General features: G+C 38.8%; 1 protein-coding gene across 1 annotated transcript in view; it reads right to left on the reverse strand.

The window, feature by feature from the left end:
- Positions 1-20261, reverse strand: part of LOC129245864 (uncharacterized) — a 29718-nt gene that overhangs the window by 6797 nt on the left and 2660 nt on the right. Inside the window, exons 3-4 of the mRNA XM_054884291.1 lie at positions 4911-5240; positions 4700-4819 (exon numbers count right to left, since the gene is read on the reverse strand). Of these exons, the coding sequence (XP_054740266.1) occupies positions 4700-4819; positions 4911-5240 (450 nt within the window). The remainder of the gene's footprint in view (positions 1-4699; positions 4820-4910; positions 5241-20261) is intronic.

Here is a 20261-nt window from a genome sequence, read left to right on the forward strand (position 1 = left end):
AATAAGTAGATTAGGGTGCTTCACCGAGTACCAAAACACTTGGTGTTTTTCGACGAAAATTATGAAATTTATTATATTTTAATATTTTCTGCAAAATATTTCGGTAAAATGTTAAGATTTATGTGAGTGGAACTGATTTAGAAATACTTCCAAAAATCGAGTTTTTTATACATAAAATTAGTTTTTAGAAATATGTTTTCCAAAAAGTCACCTCAGATGACTGAAAAGTTTAAGCTGTGCATAAAAATGTTTAAAAAATGTGCCAACTGGGTCAAAATAATGAGATTTTCGGAAGTACAGTGAAACCTCGACATAACGAAACTTCGTTCTATCTTAATTTTCGTTATATTTACAGAGCATACAAAGCTCGATACATCGAAAACTGCAACATTTTTGAAAAAATCCATAAGTAAATATAAATATATTAGTTTTTTTTTTTTTGCCAGGCCGCTGAAATAGCACCAGCTAATTACGTACATTTTGATTTCGTCAACTCCAATCAGCAAATTTTGAAGTTAAAAATGCACCTCGCACAGCCAGGCCCGTCGTCGGAAATGTAGATAAAATCACAGAAATAATCGAAGTCGACCGGCTTGTAAGTAGTCGGAGCATCGCTCGGAGCTAAAGATCAACCATAGTTTTAAACCATTTGCACAAAAAATTTACGCAAAAATAATGGATATATTTTTTCCCAAACTAATACAAGGCGAAAAATGTTGGGCTCGAAAAGTGTTGATGACTCTAAACGTCAACATATTCCGAATTCGTTATGTAAAGGGTTTTGTAGTAACAGGTGTTATTTTGAATAGCCCGCTATTTCGGTAGATGTCACTTTTGAAGCTGTCATTTCAAATAGAAACGACGCCATTAATAAAAATGGAACGATACACGCTTAAACAACGCATTGAAATTATTAAAATTCACTATAAAAATGGTGAAAATTTGGCAGAGACGGTTCATAAAACTCAAACATTTTTGGGTCGTCGTGAAGTACCTTGTTGGACCTCAATACAGAAATTGGTGAAAAAATTAGAGCTGTTGGGACAAGTTAGTGATGTGAAGAATAAAATTCGTGCACGTCGCTCAAGAACAACCGAAAATATTGCTGTTGTAGCCAAAAGTGTTGAAGAAAACCCAGGTTTGTCCATTCCTCGTCGTTCTTTGGAATTTGTGGCATTCCATAAACGTCATTACGCCATATTTTGCATAAAGATTTGGGTCTTACGGCATATAAAGTCCAGTTAACACAAGAACTCCACCCAGCAGGTCATCAACAACGTCGAGTCTTTGCTGATTGGGTCGTTGAAATGCATGAAAATGATCCGGAACTCCATCGAAAAATCATTTTGAGTGATGAGACCCATTTCCACCTCGGTGGCTTCGACAATACACGAAATTGTCGGATCTGCGTCTCAGAAAATCCAAAAGTCATTGTTGAAAAGCCATAGAGGCTTTGACTCTATGACTGTTTGGTGCGGTTTATGGCCCGGAATTGGATGCTATTGATCTGGACAACATTTATTTTCAACAAGACGGCGCTACGTGCCACACAAGCAACGAAACATTGATCTTTTACGGGAATAGCACCTCTTGTTAGAAAACTCTTTTAATGCAGTAAAAATTCTTGGCCTCGAAAAGTGTTTAGAGCTTTATGGGTCCAGTTTTGTCGCGTAGGTAATTCGACTCACGCTTTTGAGTCGGCATTTCGTTATATAAAAACTTTTGCTAACGATACTTTAACCGACATATATTCCGATGGTTTTCATGCTTAACATTTTTTCGTTATATTTATGAAGCATTTTTTATGCAAAAAAATTTGCAACAACGAGAAGACGACTCAGCGAAAGTTTAGTTATATTGAGTTTTTCGTTTTATCAAAGTTCGTTATATCGAGGATTCACTGTACTTTCAAGCCGATCCAACTCACATAAATTTCAATATTCTTCTGAAATATATTGGCGGACGTCTTAAAATGTCGCTTTGCACTTACTTCGCCGACTTCATCGACTTTTACGCGCTGCTCAAAGTGCAATCAGGTTAAAGGAGGTTGGCCTCTGGAGGCAAGCTCTCAATGACATAGCAGCATTTTTAAGCAGTTAAAACTATATTACTCTGAACTTCGGACAGGTCTTCACTGTGCACAAACTGGAGTTTGAGGGTCGTGCTAGGGTAATCTTTCCAAATAGGCGGTATTGGAACGCTGACGGCTCCAACATGGAATCGGGAGTCGGAGCAGGGGTTTTCGCTAAATCAGTCAATTTATCTATTTTCTTAAGATTACCGAATACTGCTAGTGTTTTTCAGGCCTCGGAAGACTTTGCGATCCTAAAATATTAACATTTTCTCCGATAGTCAAGCCGCGATCAAGGCTCTGACGCCGCCATGATGCAGATCCAAACTAGTCAACTCCTGCAAGGATGAGATCAAATCTCTTGGGTGCGCAGGTAAAACTTGCACTGATTCTGGATTCCAGGACATAGAAATACAGAGGGAAATGAAATTGCTGATGAGCTTGCCAGGAAGGGGACTGAATTGGTAAGCTTAGAGATCTCCCAGCCGGTCATCGTCATCTGTCGACTGTTGTTAAAGAGTAACTGCACAACCTATTTCTCAGAAAAGGGCAGAAAAGAGAGCTCCATTTCTTCATGTGCTATTTCGAAAATACTTTGGCCTCAGTACAATAGAAGGAGGACTCCACGCTATTCAATTTCCGAACTCGTAGCTTTGTGTTTACCGTCATTGGGCGATCCACATACACGCGGAAAAGCTAGGTTTACCATTTAACCCTCATTGCAGAAGCTGAGGGGACCTTTCAGAGAAGCAAACTGTTGAGCATTTTCTCAGTAAATGTCCGAGTTTGACCGCTAGACGATTAAGGTCACTGGGTACTCCTTTCTTCGACAGCCTGGGGCAGTGCGCCAACCTAAAAATCCATCAATTTTTTCCATTACATGTTGTTGTTGTAGCAATAACTTTGCTCTGTCAGTCAGCCTAGTGTAAATCACGGGTCGTCTTCGTCTAGCTTATCTAGCGGTAGGCCCAGGAAACTTGATATTTCGACAGGTTGGGTCCAGAGGGAGAGGGGTGTTAGATGAGTAGGTTTGATGGGGCATGTAAAAAGGTGGTTAGTGTCGTGTGGGGTGCCTTCACATGCTGGACATAAGTTTAGTATGTCAGGGTCAATTCTGGATACAAGAGTGTCATTTGATACAAGAGTGTCATATGCTACAGGGTCCGGCACTCGAAGTGTAACCAACTTCAGACCGCTCGCGCAGCTCGAGCACCTTAAAGTAAATAAAGTTTCTGTTTATCGCTCCATTGCTCGTTACAAAGATACTGGTAGCATCGCGAAACGTCATGGAGGGGGTCATCAGAAGACTGCAACGACACGTGAAATGGTTTAAAAAGTGAAGAACCGACGTGAGCGAATCCCCGACGAAGTGCCAATCAAATGGCGAATGAAATATCTGAAAATATATCACCGGAGCATCCGCCGCACATTGAAAAATGATCTCAAAGTCAAACCTTAAAAGATCCAAAAGGCGCATGATCTCACAGCAAAGCAGCAACAAGTCAGACTTCAAAATTTTCGAACATTGTGTTTTCTGGCGATAACATTTTTCAAAATGAACAATTCGTAAACTTTCAAAGGATAGGGACCGACCGGTCATACGAGAATTTGAGACATCGATTGGCCACCAGGAGGCAGCACCCGCCACAGGTAATGGTTTGGGCCGCTGTAACCGCAGATGGACGGTCTCCAATCCTTTTCATCGAGCCTGGCATCAAGGTAAATACGAAATATTATTTGGAAAGTATTCTGGAGGTTTCTTTGAAGTCGTAGGCAGACAAACATTTCGGTGGCAGACCATGAGTGTTTCAACTGGACTCGGCTCCGTCTCACAAAGCTCGAGTGAACCAAGAATGGCTAAAAACCAACGTTCCGAACTTCATAACGTGGCTCTCAAATTAATCAGACGCGAATCTGTTGAATTATTCTCTTTGGGCCATTTTTTAGAACAAGGTTGGAAATAAAAGATTCACCAGTCTCGAGGCGCTGAAAAAAGGCATTGCCTGCGAGTGGGCTAAAATACCTGCAAGCCACATTCGGGCAGCTTGCGATTTGTTTCTGGACCATCTCAAGGCCATAGTCAAGGCCAAAGGTGGTCATATCGAGCAAAAGTAAATTGATTCTTAATTTTGTATTATTTTCACACATTTTTTTACTTTGAATTGAATAAAAGTAATTTTCCAAACTAAATGTATGGCCTTTTGAATTGGTTACACTTCAAGTGCCGGACCCTGTATATAAAAAATGCAAAGCGATCTCACTAACAGAGTCGCATTAGATGAGTATTTGTCGTTGCTTTTACTTAGGGCTGCACAGTAAATGGAAAACTTTGAAGGCGTTTTTCTCGAACTTTTCACTTTTTGAGTTATGTCATTCTACCACCAAACGAGCGACATGTACATACAAAGATATTTAGGATTATTTAACGTCGTTCGACAACTCTGCCGTGCGATAAGCTACTTTAACGCCTACTCGCACTTAAACATCAAAATCAATTTTTTTTTATTTTCCCCCTTGCACGACCGTTTGCGTTCAAGGGCACTAACAATTTCAATTTATTTATTTATAGCGATTGCACGCGTTCATATCTATAAGCGTTATTCATAGAAAGTACTAAATATTGCATACCTTCTTGACCCGTTCCGATCGCCTCCAGCGTACAGTGGTGTACATTACGCATATGCTGTGCCAGTAAAAATTTGAAGTGGCCAACGAAATTGCACTTGCGACAACTGTGTTGTGGCGGGCCTGAAATGCACCAAACAAAAGATATTACCGTAATTAATCTATGAATGCATTGCCAAAGCGAAAAGCGTGAATACTCGCTCTGCCTGCTCACCCAAGTGTATTTGCAAATGCTTGTTCAGCTCCTGCCGCACGCTGCACTCAAAAATGCAGAAACCGCATTTGTATGTCGCCGGAGCGCCAGATGCAGTCTGCGCGCGCCCACTCCTGTGAAAACGTTCGAGATCATCTGAAAGCATTTCGGCGACCACATAAGTGTAGCCTTCATATTTCGCCAGATGGCAGCGTACGGGATGCTCATTCGCGCTACAATCACTCGATTTGACCGAACACAAGTCTTCGTCGATTTCAATGCCGCTGTCAAACGAACGCACAAAACTACTCTCAGCACCATCCAATGCTGGGCTAATGTCCAGTAATTCATCTGAAAATGCAATAATGCAAAAAAGAAAATGAAAACGAAAACGAAAGCCAAAATTACGGTCGGTCGTGAGGTCATCTCGCATGCTCATAATTGGAGCATTTGAATTAGGTTATTATATATAATATCTATGTATGTATGTATGCATGGATAAATAATTTATGTATTCATGTAGATATGTATTTTATGATTTAAGTCGTAATTAAGTAATAAAAACAAAAGACGTAAATGACATCATAAACATGATAAGTGAAGCACCCAAGATCGAGTTTCTGCAGAACGCGACTATTTCGTTGTTCCGCGCTCTTTTCCTCTTTGAAAAGAATTGCCAGCGATGCAATTGTTGACAAGGCTCTCTAGTACTAACATAAATGTTAAAATGTGACCCTAGTTGTTACTTCTTCGCCGGATCGACGTCGAGAATTTTTACGTATAAGCTGGCCGAAAAAAGTGTTATTTCTTCAGTTAAGGCGTTAGGGGTAGTGAGAATTTTCAAGAAACTTAATTTTTACATTTTCTTGAAGTATAATATCTTCAAAGTATTGTGTGAAAATTTTAAGTGAATCCGACAAATACTTTCGAGTTATTCAACAATTAACAAAGGCGCTCGGATAAAAACAAACAAAAACTTTAAATGCGCTTTTCTCAAAACTATGTTTTTTGAACTGGTGATCACTGCAACTTAAATACCACTTGATAGATTTCAATAAAATTTATACTGCTTTGCTGAAAAACATAAAAAACTTGTGCCTGATCGAAGGATTATTTATTAAAAATTTCGATGTTTCTTAAACAATTAATTGTCGGATTTTGCTCGAAAATCTGAAAAATATTTCCTGAGGCCGCCATATTGTTAATTTTGAAAAAAGCTTCGATCCGGCTCAAGATTATCTATTAATAAAATTAATTTCTCCTGTCCGATTGGTTTCAGATGAATCTCCAAAGACTTGTAATGATCATCGCAAGGGACTTCTGGAGAAACGGGCCCCACTCAAACCGCGATAACTTTTACAATTATTAATTTTTTTTTGTTGAAATTTCGCTAAAGTCAAGTCGAAACCTGATGTAGTAATGCTATGTTTTTATTTTAGTAAATAAAGCAACTGAGTAGCAAAAAAGAAAATATTGAAAATCATCATTTTTTCAGGCCTCTGACTACCCCTAACCCCATAATAAAAGTATTGAAAAATCATCTTAAGTAGCAATAAATACAAATTCATAATGACGCGCTAGCCGGGTGGGTTGGTGTTTGACTACCAATCGGAAGTCCACAGGTTCGAAGCACCAATTGAAACTGGCGGTCGCTCCACGGCAGACAATGACAACCCTCCGAGTGTATTTTTGCCATGAAAAAAGCTCCTCATAAAAAACCATCTACCATTCGGAGGTGGCGTAAAACTGTAAGACTCCCCCTTTGTGGAAAACATCAAGGCGCACACCAAAAATAGAAGGAGCTTAGCCAGACACACAAAACGGGACCGTCGATCCCCAGTCTGCCAGACATCCAAAGTGGTAAGAGTTTAGACCGCGACAAAGGCAGAGGAGAAAATATTACTCAACTAAGAACTTGAAAAATGTACACAAATAAGCAGAACCAATAACTAAGCACTACCCTGGGCACAGGTCTTCTTCTCTCAATGGTCGATCGACAGTAATCGAACAAAGGAAACAGTGAACTGTGCTATTTTTTGGTTGTTGTTTTTTTTTTTTGTTGTTTCGAAGGCAAAAATGAATAAATACTCGTACTCGTAATACTTGTACCGACATCCTGAGGAACATTCCAGATTCCGGTCAATGACCTGAAACACTCTTCCGAAAAGCTTTTAGACCTCGCAAAACAGTGTATCGAGGCCAAAGGGGACTATTGTAAATAAATAAACTCGAAGTTTTCAGAACAAAGCTCCTGTCGTTTCTATTTTAGCGCAGTCTTGTTTATTTTGAACTTCACCACTTGTAGAGCCACTGCGTTTTATTGGTCGATCCACCTTAAGTTGACTATGAATTTGTCTATGTTGTCCATCACCTCATTTACACACGGAGACATCTGGAATGGAGACACTGGAAATTCTCTTTTCATGTCTCATTCGCGGGCACACGGACAAAATTGTTTTCGGCGACATTTTGACATTTAATACTTTAGCATCGTATGGTTCGGAAGTATTCTCGCACGCGCTTACATGTAAAGCGGAAAACGTTCGTCAAAAATTTCTTAAATATATGAATGAAAAATGCAAACTGGTTAAATAATAAATAATTTGTTGTTTTTTTTATTGAAATATATTTATAAATTCTTATACTTGAATAAAAAAAATTAAATTAAAAATACTTCATATGTAAATAATTAACTTAAAATTAACTTGAGTATCTAGAAATGCAGGGAAAAATTAGAAATCAACATAAACATGTCCCATAACTATTTTAAATTATACCTAATTTACTACCAAAAATAATCGTGCATTTCCCAAGCAGCGTTCGGATGTTTGTCATCGTTGTTTTCTTCCGTTTGTATGAAAACCAACACATAACTTAGAACTTTCTTCCACAAAAGCAGAAAACGAATGAAGCAACTGTCAAAAATTGCTTTAAGATTGGAAATACGAATAAGAAGAGCAAAGCGTGTCGCCAGTACAGGAGACAAATTCCCTTCCCTCTTCCCCGGCCGTCCTTCACCCCCGAACAAAATGTTTCCCTTCCAGTGGAGACATCGTGTAAATGGGCACCATTTTCTTTTCTGCAATTTCCTTCAAGTTAACCATCGAGGATCCCCCCAGCATTATAGGTCGAAGAGCACCCAGACTTGAGAGCTCACACAGATAGTGAAAGACTGTTTCTTTAGATTCTTCTTGGTTGCAGCTTCTACGTCGACACTTCAGAGCATTTTCTCTGTAGGTGTTCGGTGTTTCCCAGAATCAGACTTAGGATAATGAGATGCGATATACTGAGTATGGTTGAGGTTCATACTCCTCCTTTTTCGGATCTCTTAAGATTCATCAATGAATCCAAGAGATTTGTGGAAAAGTGACCTCAAACTAATTTTTCCGTCTTACCACCGACATTTCATCTTTCCTATCTTTATTCTTTCTATTGAAATCTATCCGGGTGTAGTACAATGGTCTCCTGACTGAGTGCTTGCACTTGTCCAACCCCCCACAAATCGAATCTAATCTAATCTAGCTTCTACGTCTCTCGTTGTACGGCCACCCCATCTTCCTAGCATGGTCTCCTCAGGGCCAGTGGCCGGTTGTTGTTGACGTAATTCTGAATATGTATGTCTGTTCGTGGCTTTCTTAACGACTCGTCAGTTCTGGATTTGTTGAAATGGGCCACGTTTGTTTAGTTATTTTACTGGTATTCGTGGTAGTCCATCTGACAAAGACCTGCTTCTGCATTAGCGAGAAGATCCCTCTTTTGCGCACGCCCTGGGGACAGCCTGTTGCGGATTCGTTATAGAATGCTCCCTGTCTTGCTAGTTCAACAGTTTTCTTTATTCCTTCTATTTGCGTATGGTCAGGTACCCAGATGAGTGTGATTTCTGTCGTGTGCACTGATGTCTGTCTAACGATTTTTGAATTGATTATAGGTGACCTCATCAAGTTGGTCTCCTTGGCGCGGGGATGAGACTTAAGCGTCGGTTTAGCCCCCATATTAAGAAAGTTAACCCACCACGAACTAAGAGGGAAGCTCCCTATGGGTATTGGCTAGTCATCCATCCGCTGAACGGCGTTGGCTCTTCAATCACCATGCGGAGATTACCGTACCGACGATCCCACTGTTATTCCTTAGCCTGGTATCCCATCATTTCCTCTCCTTGCCCGAACGCAAGACTGAGACTTGGCGAGGCCCTATGCTCCCGAGAGGAGTGAACAAGGAAAAAAATGCAATTTATCTTGGAAAACTTTTACTGTCACACAGTTAATATAAATTCTGTAATAAACGCACCAAGAATTTCACTTCGCTTTCCTATTGAAAAGCAGCTCGTAGATCATCAATTAATTTATTGACAGCTAAAGATCGAATAATATTTACAAACCCATACAAGTCTATCGAACAACGGTTAAAAAAAAACAAAAACAACCACCACAATTGTATGATTCATACGCGTTTTTGGAGAGGAGCTATCAATTAATTAGTATGAATGGATTTCTTTGTTAATTTGTGTGCCATTATTTATTCGGTCTATGATTTTTATTGTTATTGTGATAGTTTCTGCTAGAGCAGCTAACGCGCTTCAACATGGGTATTTGGATATCAGGCCAGTGTTTGCTTAGCTGCATACATTTGGATGTGCGTACAGTGTGCGCCAAAATAAAATGTATACGCACCCGACTTAAGCTCTGATCAACATGCAGATTGTTATCAAGTAATTTATGTGTTTTTTCTTCTTCTATTTTTGGAATCTCATCAAGTACGCTACTTGGGTTTTTATCTATTTTTAATTCCCGAATGTCCCCAATTTTTTTTAATCCAAAATTCGTTTAAAAAAACGCATAAGAAAAATTTCCTTTATTTCGTAGCTGTCAAAATTTGTGCTCAAATAATGGACCCTGCAAATTAGATATTCTTTATTCACTTCTGGACAATCTTAAGACAATTCACCATTTGCTTTCTTCATAGTGCGCCTAGCTAGGGAAATTTCGAGAGCACTTTTTCCGTGATGTAATTTAGATGGCGGCCGCTGTGCTGGTTACACAGGGGGCCCTGGAGTCGGTTTCATTGCAAAATAAGAGGATTGGGATTTCCTCGCGAACCTGTGGTCTGCTGCTGAAAAGATGGGCCTCGCGTCAACTCACCGAGCACTGGGCTAGTGCACGAGATCCTGGGCGAAGTCGCGAGATCCTTCGGGCCACGGTTAGATCGCTGGCGCTCGAGGTAACTTCTAAGGCTAACAAAGCCGCAGCTCTTGAATTTTGTAAGTAGCCTTACTGGACATTGTCCGTTAGATGTACATACATGAGATTTAGGATTGCTTCAGGTCGTTTCTGCAGACGCTGTTTGGAGGACGAGGTGGAATCATCTCAGCACCAGAAAAAGTTTTTTCTAATAGCGGTCGCCCCTCGACAGATAATAGTAAACCTCCGAGTGTATTTCTGCCATGAAAAATCTCCTCATACAAAACCAACTGCCACTCGAAGTCCGTTTAACTGTAAATTCCTACATTTGTTAAACAACATACAAACGCACACCACAAAATGAATGATTGGGAACCGCTGGTGCATGCGGCTTACTCACCAGACTTGGCACCTTCCGATTACCATTTGCTTGCATCGATTGGCAGCGTACTTTCCGAGCAGCGCTTCAATTCTCACGAAGAAGTCAAAAAATGGCGCGATGATTGGTTTGCGGCAAAGACGGCCATTTTTTTTTTTTGGCGAGGCATCCACAAATTCCCTGAGAGATGAGAAAAATGTGTCGCTAGCGATGGCTATTATTCTGAAGATTAAATTTGTAACCATTTTTTGTTAATAAAGGTTGGAAATTGAAAAAAAAGTCTCATTTCAATGCGATTAGTCTCAAATTTTAGCACGAGCTTTTTAAATATATTTTTTAGTAATTAATCGAAGATTTTTTCTCACTGATAATTCTCAATTTAAGGCCGAAATTTTTGTCAAAACTCGATTTTTTTTTTGAGAAACCGCCATTTTGTCATAGCAATTTATTTTGCTTATTCCTTCAATGAATTACTAGATTTAACATTACTTTAACGAAATCTGTTTGGGTTTTTAATTTCAGAGGATCTAGTTCAGAGATATAGTGGTCACGGCCAAACGGCTTTTTTGAGAAGAGCTCTCGGAGATCAGTTGAAACTCCTTTCCAAATAAATATTTTTACTTATACTACTTTAAAATACAGTTAAAAGATAACATAATATGTGTACAAATTTTTAGATCAATAAATTTAAAAGTTTTCTCAGAAAAAATTCTAGAAAATTCGGTTTTTTCAGCCTTCTAACTGTATATAACCCCTTAAGGTAAAGGAAGGAAACAGATTTTGAAGAAGTGATTTTTAATTCAATCTTATTTTATTTTAACTGTACACTTTATTTTGATGCTCTATAATATGAAGATTTTTTTTTAATTTCTTTGTTTTTGTTTTTCTTTTATTTTTTTATATATTTTATGTATATATATTTTTTTTGTTGTTGTCACGAAATAAATCAAAAACGTTCTTCCTTCGTCATTAAATTTTCAATTATTGTACTATTTTGCGAAAGACTGAAATATTTCTTGAAACCATCTTACATTGCAGCGGGCACACTTAATTTTAACGCGCACTGTACATTCATACATGGCATTTGAATTTTTTCTACTACTCAACATACGGCTTGTAGATAAATATTTATGAGTAAGATGTTGTGCGGTAGCTGACTTCATGAATAAATTGTTTGAATTATTTCAAGCATTTACCAAATCAAGTTCAATTTGTGAGAGTATGTGCATACATACATGCATACATATGTACATATATATGCATGTAAGTACGCTCTTTTGTTTTCAAATACGAAAATTTGCTTTATCGGAATCTCCGTCATTTTTTACATTTTTACTTGTATGCACCCACATAGATGTGTACATATATGTACATACATTTGTATGTGCATGTCTTATGGAAATTTTAATACATGGAAAACTAGGATTATGCATTCGAAATGCCACTTCAGAGATTGTTGTGTGCGGGCTGGTAAATACTTATCAGCAAGCAGCGAAAAGGGGACGTGCTTTAATGGGATATTCGAAAGAAAAAACAAAAATAACTAAATTAGCCCAAAACGTATTTGCTGCAATGACATTTTTTTTTTTCAAAGCAAAATGGAAGGCACAATAAAGAAGATAAATAAAAATCGCATGCCAAACATTTGCAAGTGACTTTTGCATTCACTTTCCAGCAAACGAAAGCGAAACTTTTGGATACTTGAAAAAATAATACGAGTATAAGCAAATGAACTCAATATCTGCTCGAAACGCGTACCAAAGACTTCCAACTCCAACACTCCAACGATCATTCATTAAGTCCGCCGGACATTGATTTGTATGTATGCAGAAACAGCAGGGAGCGTATATACATACACTTATATGTACCTATGTATGTATGTTTTTACATCAGACAGCCAAGCAGACAGCGTAGGCTTCCCCGATATCGGCTGCGGCTTCAACGCGTAGGCAGTTTTGTTGACAGTGGAGTTTTCGAATTGAAACACCTACTCAAAACTATTATATTACGTTCGAAAATTAATTAACGGCATTGTTGTCTATGAACGCAGCTCGAATGCGCTAGCCGCAAATACATACATACATACATATGCGTACAAACCTACATGCATACATGTACGAGTATGTACTTTGTTTTGTACATTAGGGTGAGCAACTTATTTCTCGACGAAAATAGTGAATTACTTTTGGACCAACGAAATTTTTCATTTGTACATATCTTATGCAACTATTTACAATTACAAGTTGGCGCAAAATTAATCATTCAAGCTAGAAAAAAAATTCACTAAGCAAGAAAAATTAAATGATGGAAATCTTTTTTTTCACATTTCCGCACTCCAATGCTTGTAGATTTGCATACTGCAGCCGTCTAGATCACAAGCGCCAAATATGAGCAACGTACGACGCCATTTCCAAAAATTATAAATTTTCCAATAGAGTGATTAATTTTGCGCCACCTGGCAAACGTGATTTCTTTACATCCCCTTTACGGCTAAACTATATTTCTAAGGTATACACAATTATATATCATTCGGCAGATATTTTGACGCTGAAAATTAGTTTAATATGGATTAATTTTTCCCCAAAATAATATATAATATTAACCCCACAAAGCTTTCGAGCAATTATTTTGCTATTTGAGGAATAAAACTGTGTTTAAATTTAAAAATTTTTGTATTGTTTTGAAATAAGTAAATATTCTTTTAACGGAAACCTCTCTGAAATTAAACGACATTTTTTCAAAAATTTCAAAATACATTTCTTTCACGACATTTCAATAAGAATTACTGAAATCACGCAGTAACCAAATTTTTGAATATTTTACAATAGTCGCCCTCAAAGAGAAAAATATCCAAAAAACAGAGCGCAAAACTTGCAATTCAAAGAAGTCAAAATGGAAAATTGCGGCTTATATCTGGAATCAATCCTGCTTTATTAAATAGTTTTTATTGAAATTTTATCTCTACAGATTTTGCCAAAATTCAGCATTTTATTTATTTATTCTATAAGCAAATGCTTCTAAAGGGCGGTTTCTGTTGCTGGTAAGTTGCTGCAACTAAAAATGTGTTCGCCTCATAAATGAAATGTCACACAAATTACCCTTCTTTGCAAGTTTTTTGCGCACGCCACTATGGAAGATACCGCGACGCTGGAGCGGAGCCTTAAAAGGAATCGATACACAGACCGAATCTGAAATTAGGCAACACGACAACTGTTTAATTTTTTTTTTGTTGTTTTTTTTTCGGGACAACTAGCAAGTACAGCACACAGACAACATTAAGTTCATTGTGCTGTACTCGGATTCCCTTTTAACTTTACTTAAATCTACCCGACCTCCGAAAAAATCTGAGTGGATCTTGTGATGTCAAGGAGCCAAGGTGGTCGCTTCTTAACACATCAGTGTCAAAGACTTCAGGCCTGATTCGAGCAAAGGCAGGGCAGACGCACAGAAAGTGGTTCGCCATCTCATCCTCCTCTTCACAAGCTGGGCGGAGTACACTATCTGAGATGCTTCGTTAGTCTCGACGCTTCCCGATCCCCAAGTCCGCTACGTTAGTCAAATGGTCGCACGACTAAGATGAATATATATAACGAAAGCTGCTATTGGAGAACAGAAAAGGTCAAAGCTCCATAACAGGCAAGAACGACAAAAACTTACTCGGTGCAGATTAGGTTAGTAAAAGACCTTTAGTAGGACTCACGTTCTTGATCCATTGGGATTGTGAGTCCGTTCTCTCCTAAAACCAATTTCAGTTTAGCAGAATCAGTAGAAGAACTTTGACACGCCAAATATGCAAAGAATTGGCTGCCTATAGAATAGCAGTCCTCATCTAGCTAACAGAGTGGGACACTTCCTCGGTGGACGCTACATAGCATTGGCATACTCAGTACATCAGGGGTGTGTGCTACGAAATACCTTTGCTAATTCTAAATTTTTATATGTATGATTTGTCAAAAAAATATCGGAAACCGCAGGTGCGCTCTACGATTTTCACTATGGATAAAAATACCGAACAAAGAATTTGTCTTAAATTTTGTGTTTTGAACGGGATTTCGTATACCGAATCGTTGAAAATATTGCAGAAAGTCTATGGCGAGTATCCTTCATCAAAACCATGAGTCTACGAGTGGTATACGGCTTTTGCAGAGGGCCGAGAAGTCGTGGAAGATTTGCCCCGATCTGGTCGTCCATCAACGTCTTCAACGGATGAAAACGTCGACAAAGTCAAGGAAATGATGCTGGAAAGCCATTATTTGAGTTTGAGGGAGGTAGCTCGTGGCCTTAGTGTGTCTCACGAAGCAATTCGCAACATTTTACACCACCGATTGGGCATGAAACGCGTGACTGCTCGTCTCGTTCCAAGAGAGTTGAATTTCTATGAAAAAATGCATCGAAAGAAGGTGGCTGAAGACATGCTTGATCAAGTGAATCGGATCCAACCTTTACCCAGCGCATCATAACAGGTGATGAGATGTGGGTATGTGAGTTTGACATGCAACCAGTCAACAGGCGGCTAAATGGCGCCATCCACATGAGCCGAAACCCAAAAAACCACTTCAAAGTCGGTCAAAAACGAAAGTCAGACTACTCGTTTTCTTTGATTATCTTGGTGTTGTGTACTCGGAACTCGTTCCAAATAGTTCTACGTAAATAAAGAATATTATTTGGAAGTTATGCGACATTTTAGAGAGAATGGGGGTAGGAAACGGCCCAATTTGTGAAAGGAAAACTCATGGATCTTGCACCATGATAACGCACCGTCTCACAAGGCTCATATTGTGAAGCTTTATTTGTCCCACAACTCGACAAATATCATTGAACAACCACCGTATTCACCGGATTTAGCCCCCTGTGACTTTTTCCTTTTCCCAAAACTTAAATTGCCACTCCGCGGATGCGCTTTAAGTCGATAGAGGCCATTAAGGAGAATTCGCTGAAGGAGCTGAAGAAGATCTCTTCAAACGCGTTTCAAAGGTGCTTTGATGACTCGATTAGTCCAGTTGGAATATGTGTATTGCTTCAAATGGAGTCTATTTTGCGTTTTATTAAACAATTCCAGGTACTTTTTTAACAGAATATATTTTTCAAATATTTTTTTGAAGGCGACATAATAAATTTTGATGATTAAACATTTATTTTGCGTTTTATTGAACAATTCCCGGTACTTTTTTGACAGAATGTATTTTTCAAATATTTTTTTACATAAATGCCACGTTAATACACGATACCATTAATCATTACGCAAATCTAAAATGTACCGGTGCGATAGATTTTTGGTTATCCATTTTTTTCTGAGACTTTTTTGAAACATGCGTTGTTTTTCGATTTTTAAGAAGAATAAAATTAGAAAAAAAATTTCTGAAACATAAAATCCCATAGTAATTTTTGCGACCAAAATTCGTCCCACCCTAATGTACACTGCCAACAACTTCTGGTTGGTACTTACCAACAACTTCTGACACCCCAGTCATTGTGTGTCTTATTGCCGCTTAGCATTATTGACTTTTTACTATTTTTGCTGGCCAAATTAAGCTTCAAAATGTTGATACAATTTGCTTTTAATACACCAAAATGGATATGTGAATAAAATAATAAGTAATGGCAATTGTCATTCTTTACACACATACACACATATATATGTATGCTCACATGCACCAATATATATACGCAACCATGTATGTAAGTATGTGTTAAATCATATTTAATTAATGGGAAATGACGTTTAATCGTTGCAGTGGAAACGCTTTTATGGCAAAAAGTTCTTTTAGTATAGTTCGGATTTTTGTTTCCAGGCGCTGTTTGCGACGTGGGCAAAGGAAGTGCGGCTGTTTGTGTCCAAAAAACCAGAAAACCTACATGTTTGGGAGTAGGTTCAGAAGTATACGAAAATAGAAGTATATAAAATTTTTTACTTTTATTTTTTCCTGCGCTTTACTCCAATTCAGACTTTTATTCTTCTTATTTGCTTGCGAATTCTAAAAGCTTAGCTTGAGCATAGGCAGCTGGAACGTTTCTTCTTTTGTCAGTCATTCAAATTCACACCAGTTGCTTGACACTTCTTCTTTGCATTCACTCCAACTGCCCATATCTTTTGATGAAATTTGCATAACTGACCACTTTTCGCTGCCATGCCGCCGCTGTAGTTATGAATTGAACATTCACGCCACAGGTAGCAACCACATACGCACTTACACATGTGAATAATTTCCACTTAATTTCCAAATTGCCTAACCTTTACTAATCTACATGCAGGCATTCTTTTCTTCCGGCTAAAGAGTAGTAAGAAGTAAAAAGCCTAAACCACTAAAGGGAAAGAAAATAACAGTTTACCTACCGAATAGTGAAAGGGAAGGGTATTAACGATATTGTACGGAAAAATTTTGCTAATGACCGAAAGAAAAATAAGAGCTGCTCAACGGTTGAATGCCTCAGATACTCAAAAATGAAAGACATAAGAAAGAGAGAAAGAATTTCACTACAACGGAAATAGTATTAACAGCTAGACTCGGTTTAAAATTATAGACCTTTGCTGAAAAGTGGAGCAAAGCGGTTGGTGTTGATCTAAAAGCCTTATCTTTTAAGTTAAACGTTTTTAGATAAACATACATACAAACAGAGTGCCCGTCGTAGCCGAATGGTTTGTGCGTGGCTACCAGCTTTTGTGGCTAGCAGTGTTTCGAAACCCACTGTGGCCATGAAACACCAAACGACAGAAAATATTATTTCTAATAGCGATCGCTTCTCGACAGGCCAACCTCCGACCGTATTTCTGCCGCGAAGAAGCTTCTCATAAAAAACCATTTGACATTCAGGGGCGAACCATTCATCTGCGCAAAAATATGAAGACACACACGACAAATGGGAGAGAAACTCTTCTTCTTCTTAATTGGCGCGATAACCGCTTACGCGATTTTGGCCGAGTTTAACAAAGCGCGCCAGTCGTTTCTTTCTCGTGCTAAGCAGCGCCAATTGGACACATCAAGTGAAGCCAAGTCCTTCTCCTCCTGATCTTTCCAACGCAGAGGAGACCTTCCTCTTCCTCTGCTACCACCAGCTGGTACCGCATCGAATACTTTCAAAGCCGGAGCGTTTGTATCCATTCGGACGACATGACCCAGCCAACGTAGCCGCTGGATCTTTCCTTGTAACTTCAAGTTATATTTCGTTCTGCTTTTTGCTGCATAATAGTCCCACTCAAGGGCTAGGACGCCAATGCTAACTCAGGTTAGTGTCGTTCGAAACTTTCCCGTAAACGCAACCAAACAAAAAAGAGTGAGAAGTACGCCAAGCGTTTTGAGGTGGTATTTTTATGCACGCATTCGAAAGGGCCGAAATTATCTTACGCCGCGGCTGTAAAAGTGGTTAAAAAATCAATAAAATTTGTTATGATGTAAAATCAGCGGTGTAAGGTGTACAAAAAAGTTGATGATTTTTCCGAGCGCGGCTTGAAGCGAGTGACGACAAAAAAACAGGATGAGGTGATCGTCCAACTTTTTGAGGGGGACCCATCTTTGTGACTACGCCAAGCACAATCGGGAATAGATGTGAGTATCAACACCATCGAACGTCGGCTGAAGGAGGCGAACATATCCTATCGTCCCACATCATCAATACCACTGCACACCACAGAAAAACACATTGAGAAACAACAAAACATTGAAAATGTGTAGGGAATTATGAAAACTCATCTTGCCGGAAGGCCAGTCCATGATTTAAAGCAACTCGTGTGTCAAGTACGCAAAATGTAGTCCTGTTTATCGACGAGCTACGCAGGAAATCTGGTTAAAAGCAGGAAGAAGATGCCAGGCTACACTCCACAACGATGGAGACTTCACGGCTTATTAAGTAATTACGACTCGTAGTTTTGTACATACTTTCATGTAAACAAATTTTAAAGAGGCAGATCTGTATGTGTCCGCAGCGACAGCAAAGCTGCGCTCATGGCCTTGGGCAGCCCTCCAACCACATCAAGGTAGTTGAGTCCTGTAAATCTAGATTGAACTATGTCGGCAGACATAATATCCTGATGCTAACATGGTTCCCGAGACACGTGGGTATCGCGGGTAACGAGATTTCTGACTCTTTAACTAGGATGGTCTCTGAGGCCGACTTCTTTGGCACGGAGCCCGTTCTGCCAATCCTTTTGCAGCCATCAAAGCCACGGTTAGCAAATATGTTACTGCCAACCCACAAGCGAGCTTGGCAGGCTGAGAGAGGCTGCAGATGAACAAAACTGATATTACCTGCAGGTCCCTCTGTTATTAAACAAAAGGGACTCTAGGCAGCTGGTTGTACTGATGACGGGACACTTTCTGTGTGCGAAGCACATGGAAAAGAAAGCATCTCAGAAAGTACGCTCTGCCCAGCATGAGGAGAGGAGGATGAGACGGCGGTCCACTTTCTTTGTATCGAAAATTTCGTTCTGTGGAAAAAATTAATACAAATTCTTTGCTCACTAAAATCAGCCATTGTAAAAAACAGCAATCGAGAGTATGACAATTAATTTTACACACACGTCCGTCCAAGGACTGCCACTTCAGCAGCAGTCGCGGAACTTTTTCGGTGTATATTTCTGCTGTTATAACAACAACAACAGTTCTATCGAATCGATGCATCCGCATGATTGAAATTGGAAAGTCACCTTTCAATTTGAGCACAATAGTCCAGACTACATATACACCTGTGTCCAAATTAATGGAAGTGCGACGAATTACTAACTTTTAACTTTCATTTTTTCATTTCATTTTTTTTTTCTATTTTTCTATAAAAGAATAGTGCATTCTACAACAAAGCCCATATAACTCAAAGCACAAAAATTTGTACCAAATTTACAAAAATTTAACACATTTTAAACAAATTTTTCATCAATTTGTTCAACGTTTTAATCAAAATTTTCAGAAAAAATTTCTGAGTAGGCAGTTTTTTACGAAGAAAAAGTTTTTTCTAATAGCGGCCGCTCTTCGGGAGAATTTTTGCCACGAAAAAGCTCCTCATAAAAAACCATTTGCCGTTCGAGTCGGCTCAAAACTGTAGTTCCCTCCATTTGTGGAACAACATCAAGACGCACGCCACAAATAGGAGGATGAGCTCGGCGAAACACCCAAAAAGGGTGTAATCGCAATTATATATATATATGTATATATGCAGTTTTATCGCCCATTCAATTTTAGTATAACAAAGTGTAGATTTGAAATCCTCAAAAATCGCGTGAATTAAATTTTGTTTTTTTTGCAAGTGTTCAGAAAAAATTGTCAAAAATCAACGAGAGTTTTGAGACACTTGCGACTTGCACTTTGTTATACTAATAAAGGGTTATCCAATAACAGGTGTTTTTGATTAGATTAGAGATTAACATTTTTTTATGGCCGGAATCGGATGGTATTGATCTGGACAAAGTTTATTTTCAACAAGACGGCGCTACGTGCCGCACAAGCAACGAAACCATTGATATTTTACGGGAAAAGTTTCCGAACTGTGTTATCTCTCGAAGAGGTGATCACAATTAGCCACCGAGATCTTGTGATTTAACACCTTGTGACTTTTTTCTTTGGGGCCACTTGAAAGAAAAGGTCTACGCCAACAGTCCAGGGTCGATTCAAGACCTCAAAGATGGAATTCGTGAGGCTATCGAGGACATAGGGCAGCCACTTTGCAATTCGGTTATGGAAAATTTCGTGAAAAGGATATTGTCCTGTAAGCGTAGTTGTGGTCTTCATTTGCCTGACGTTATTTTCCACTATTAACGGCATACCTTCCTCTTTATAATGAAATAAACATCCGATCATTTATATGATATTAAAAAATAGAATTTTTCTT

The sequence above is a fragment of the Anastrepha obliqua genome, chromosome 4, assembly GCF_027943255.1.
Source record: "Anastrepha obliqua isolate idAnaObli1 chromosome 4, idAnaObli1_1.0, whole genome shotgun sequence".
In the NCBI taxonomy this organism is placed as follows: Eukaryota; Metazoa; Arthropoda; class Insecta; order Diptera; family Tephritidae; genus Anastrepha; species Anastrepha obliqua.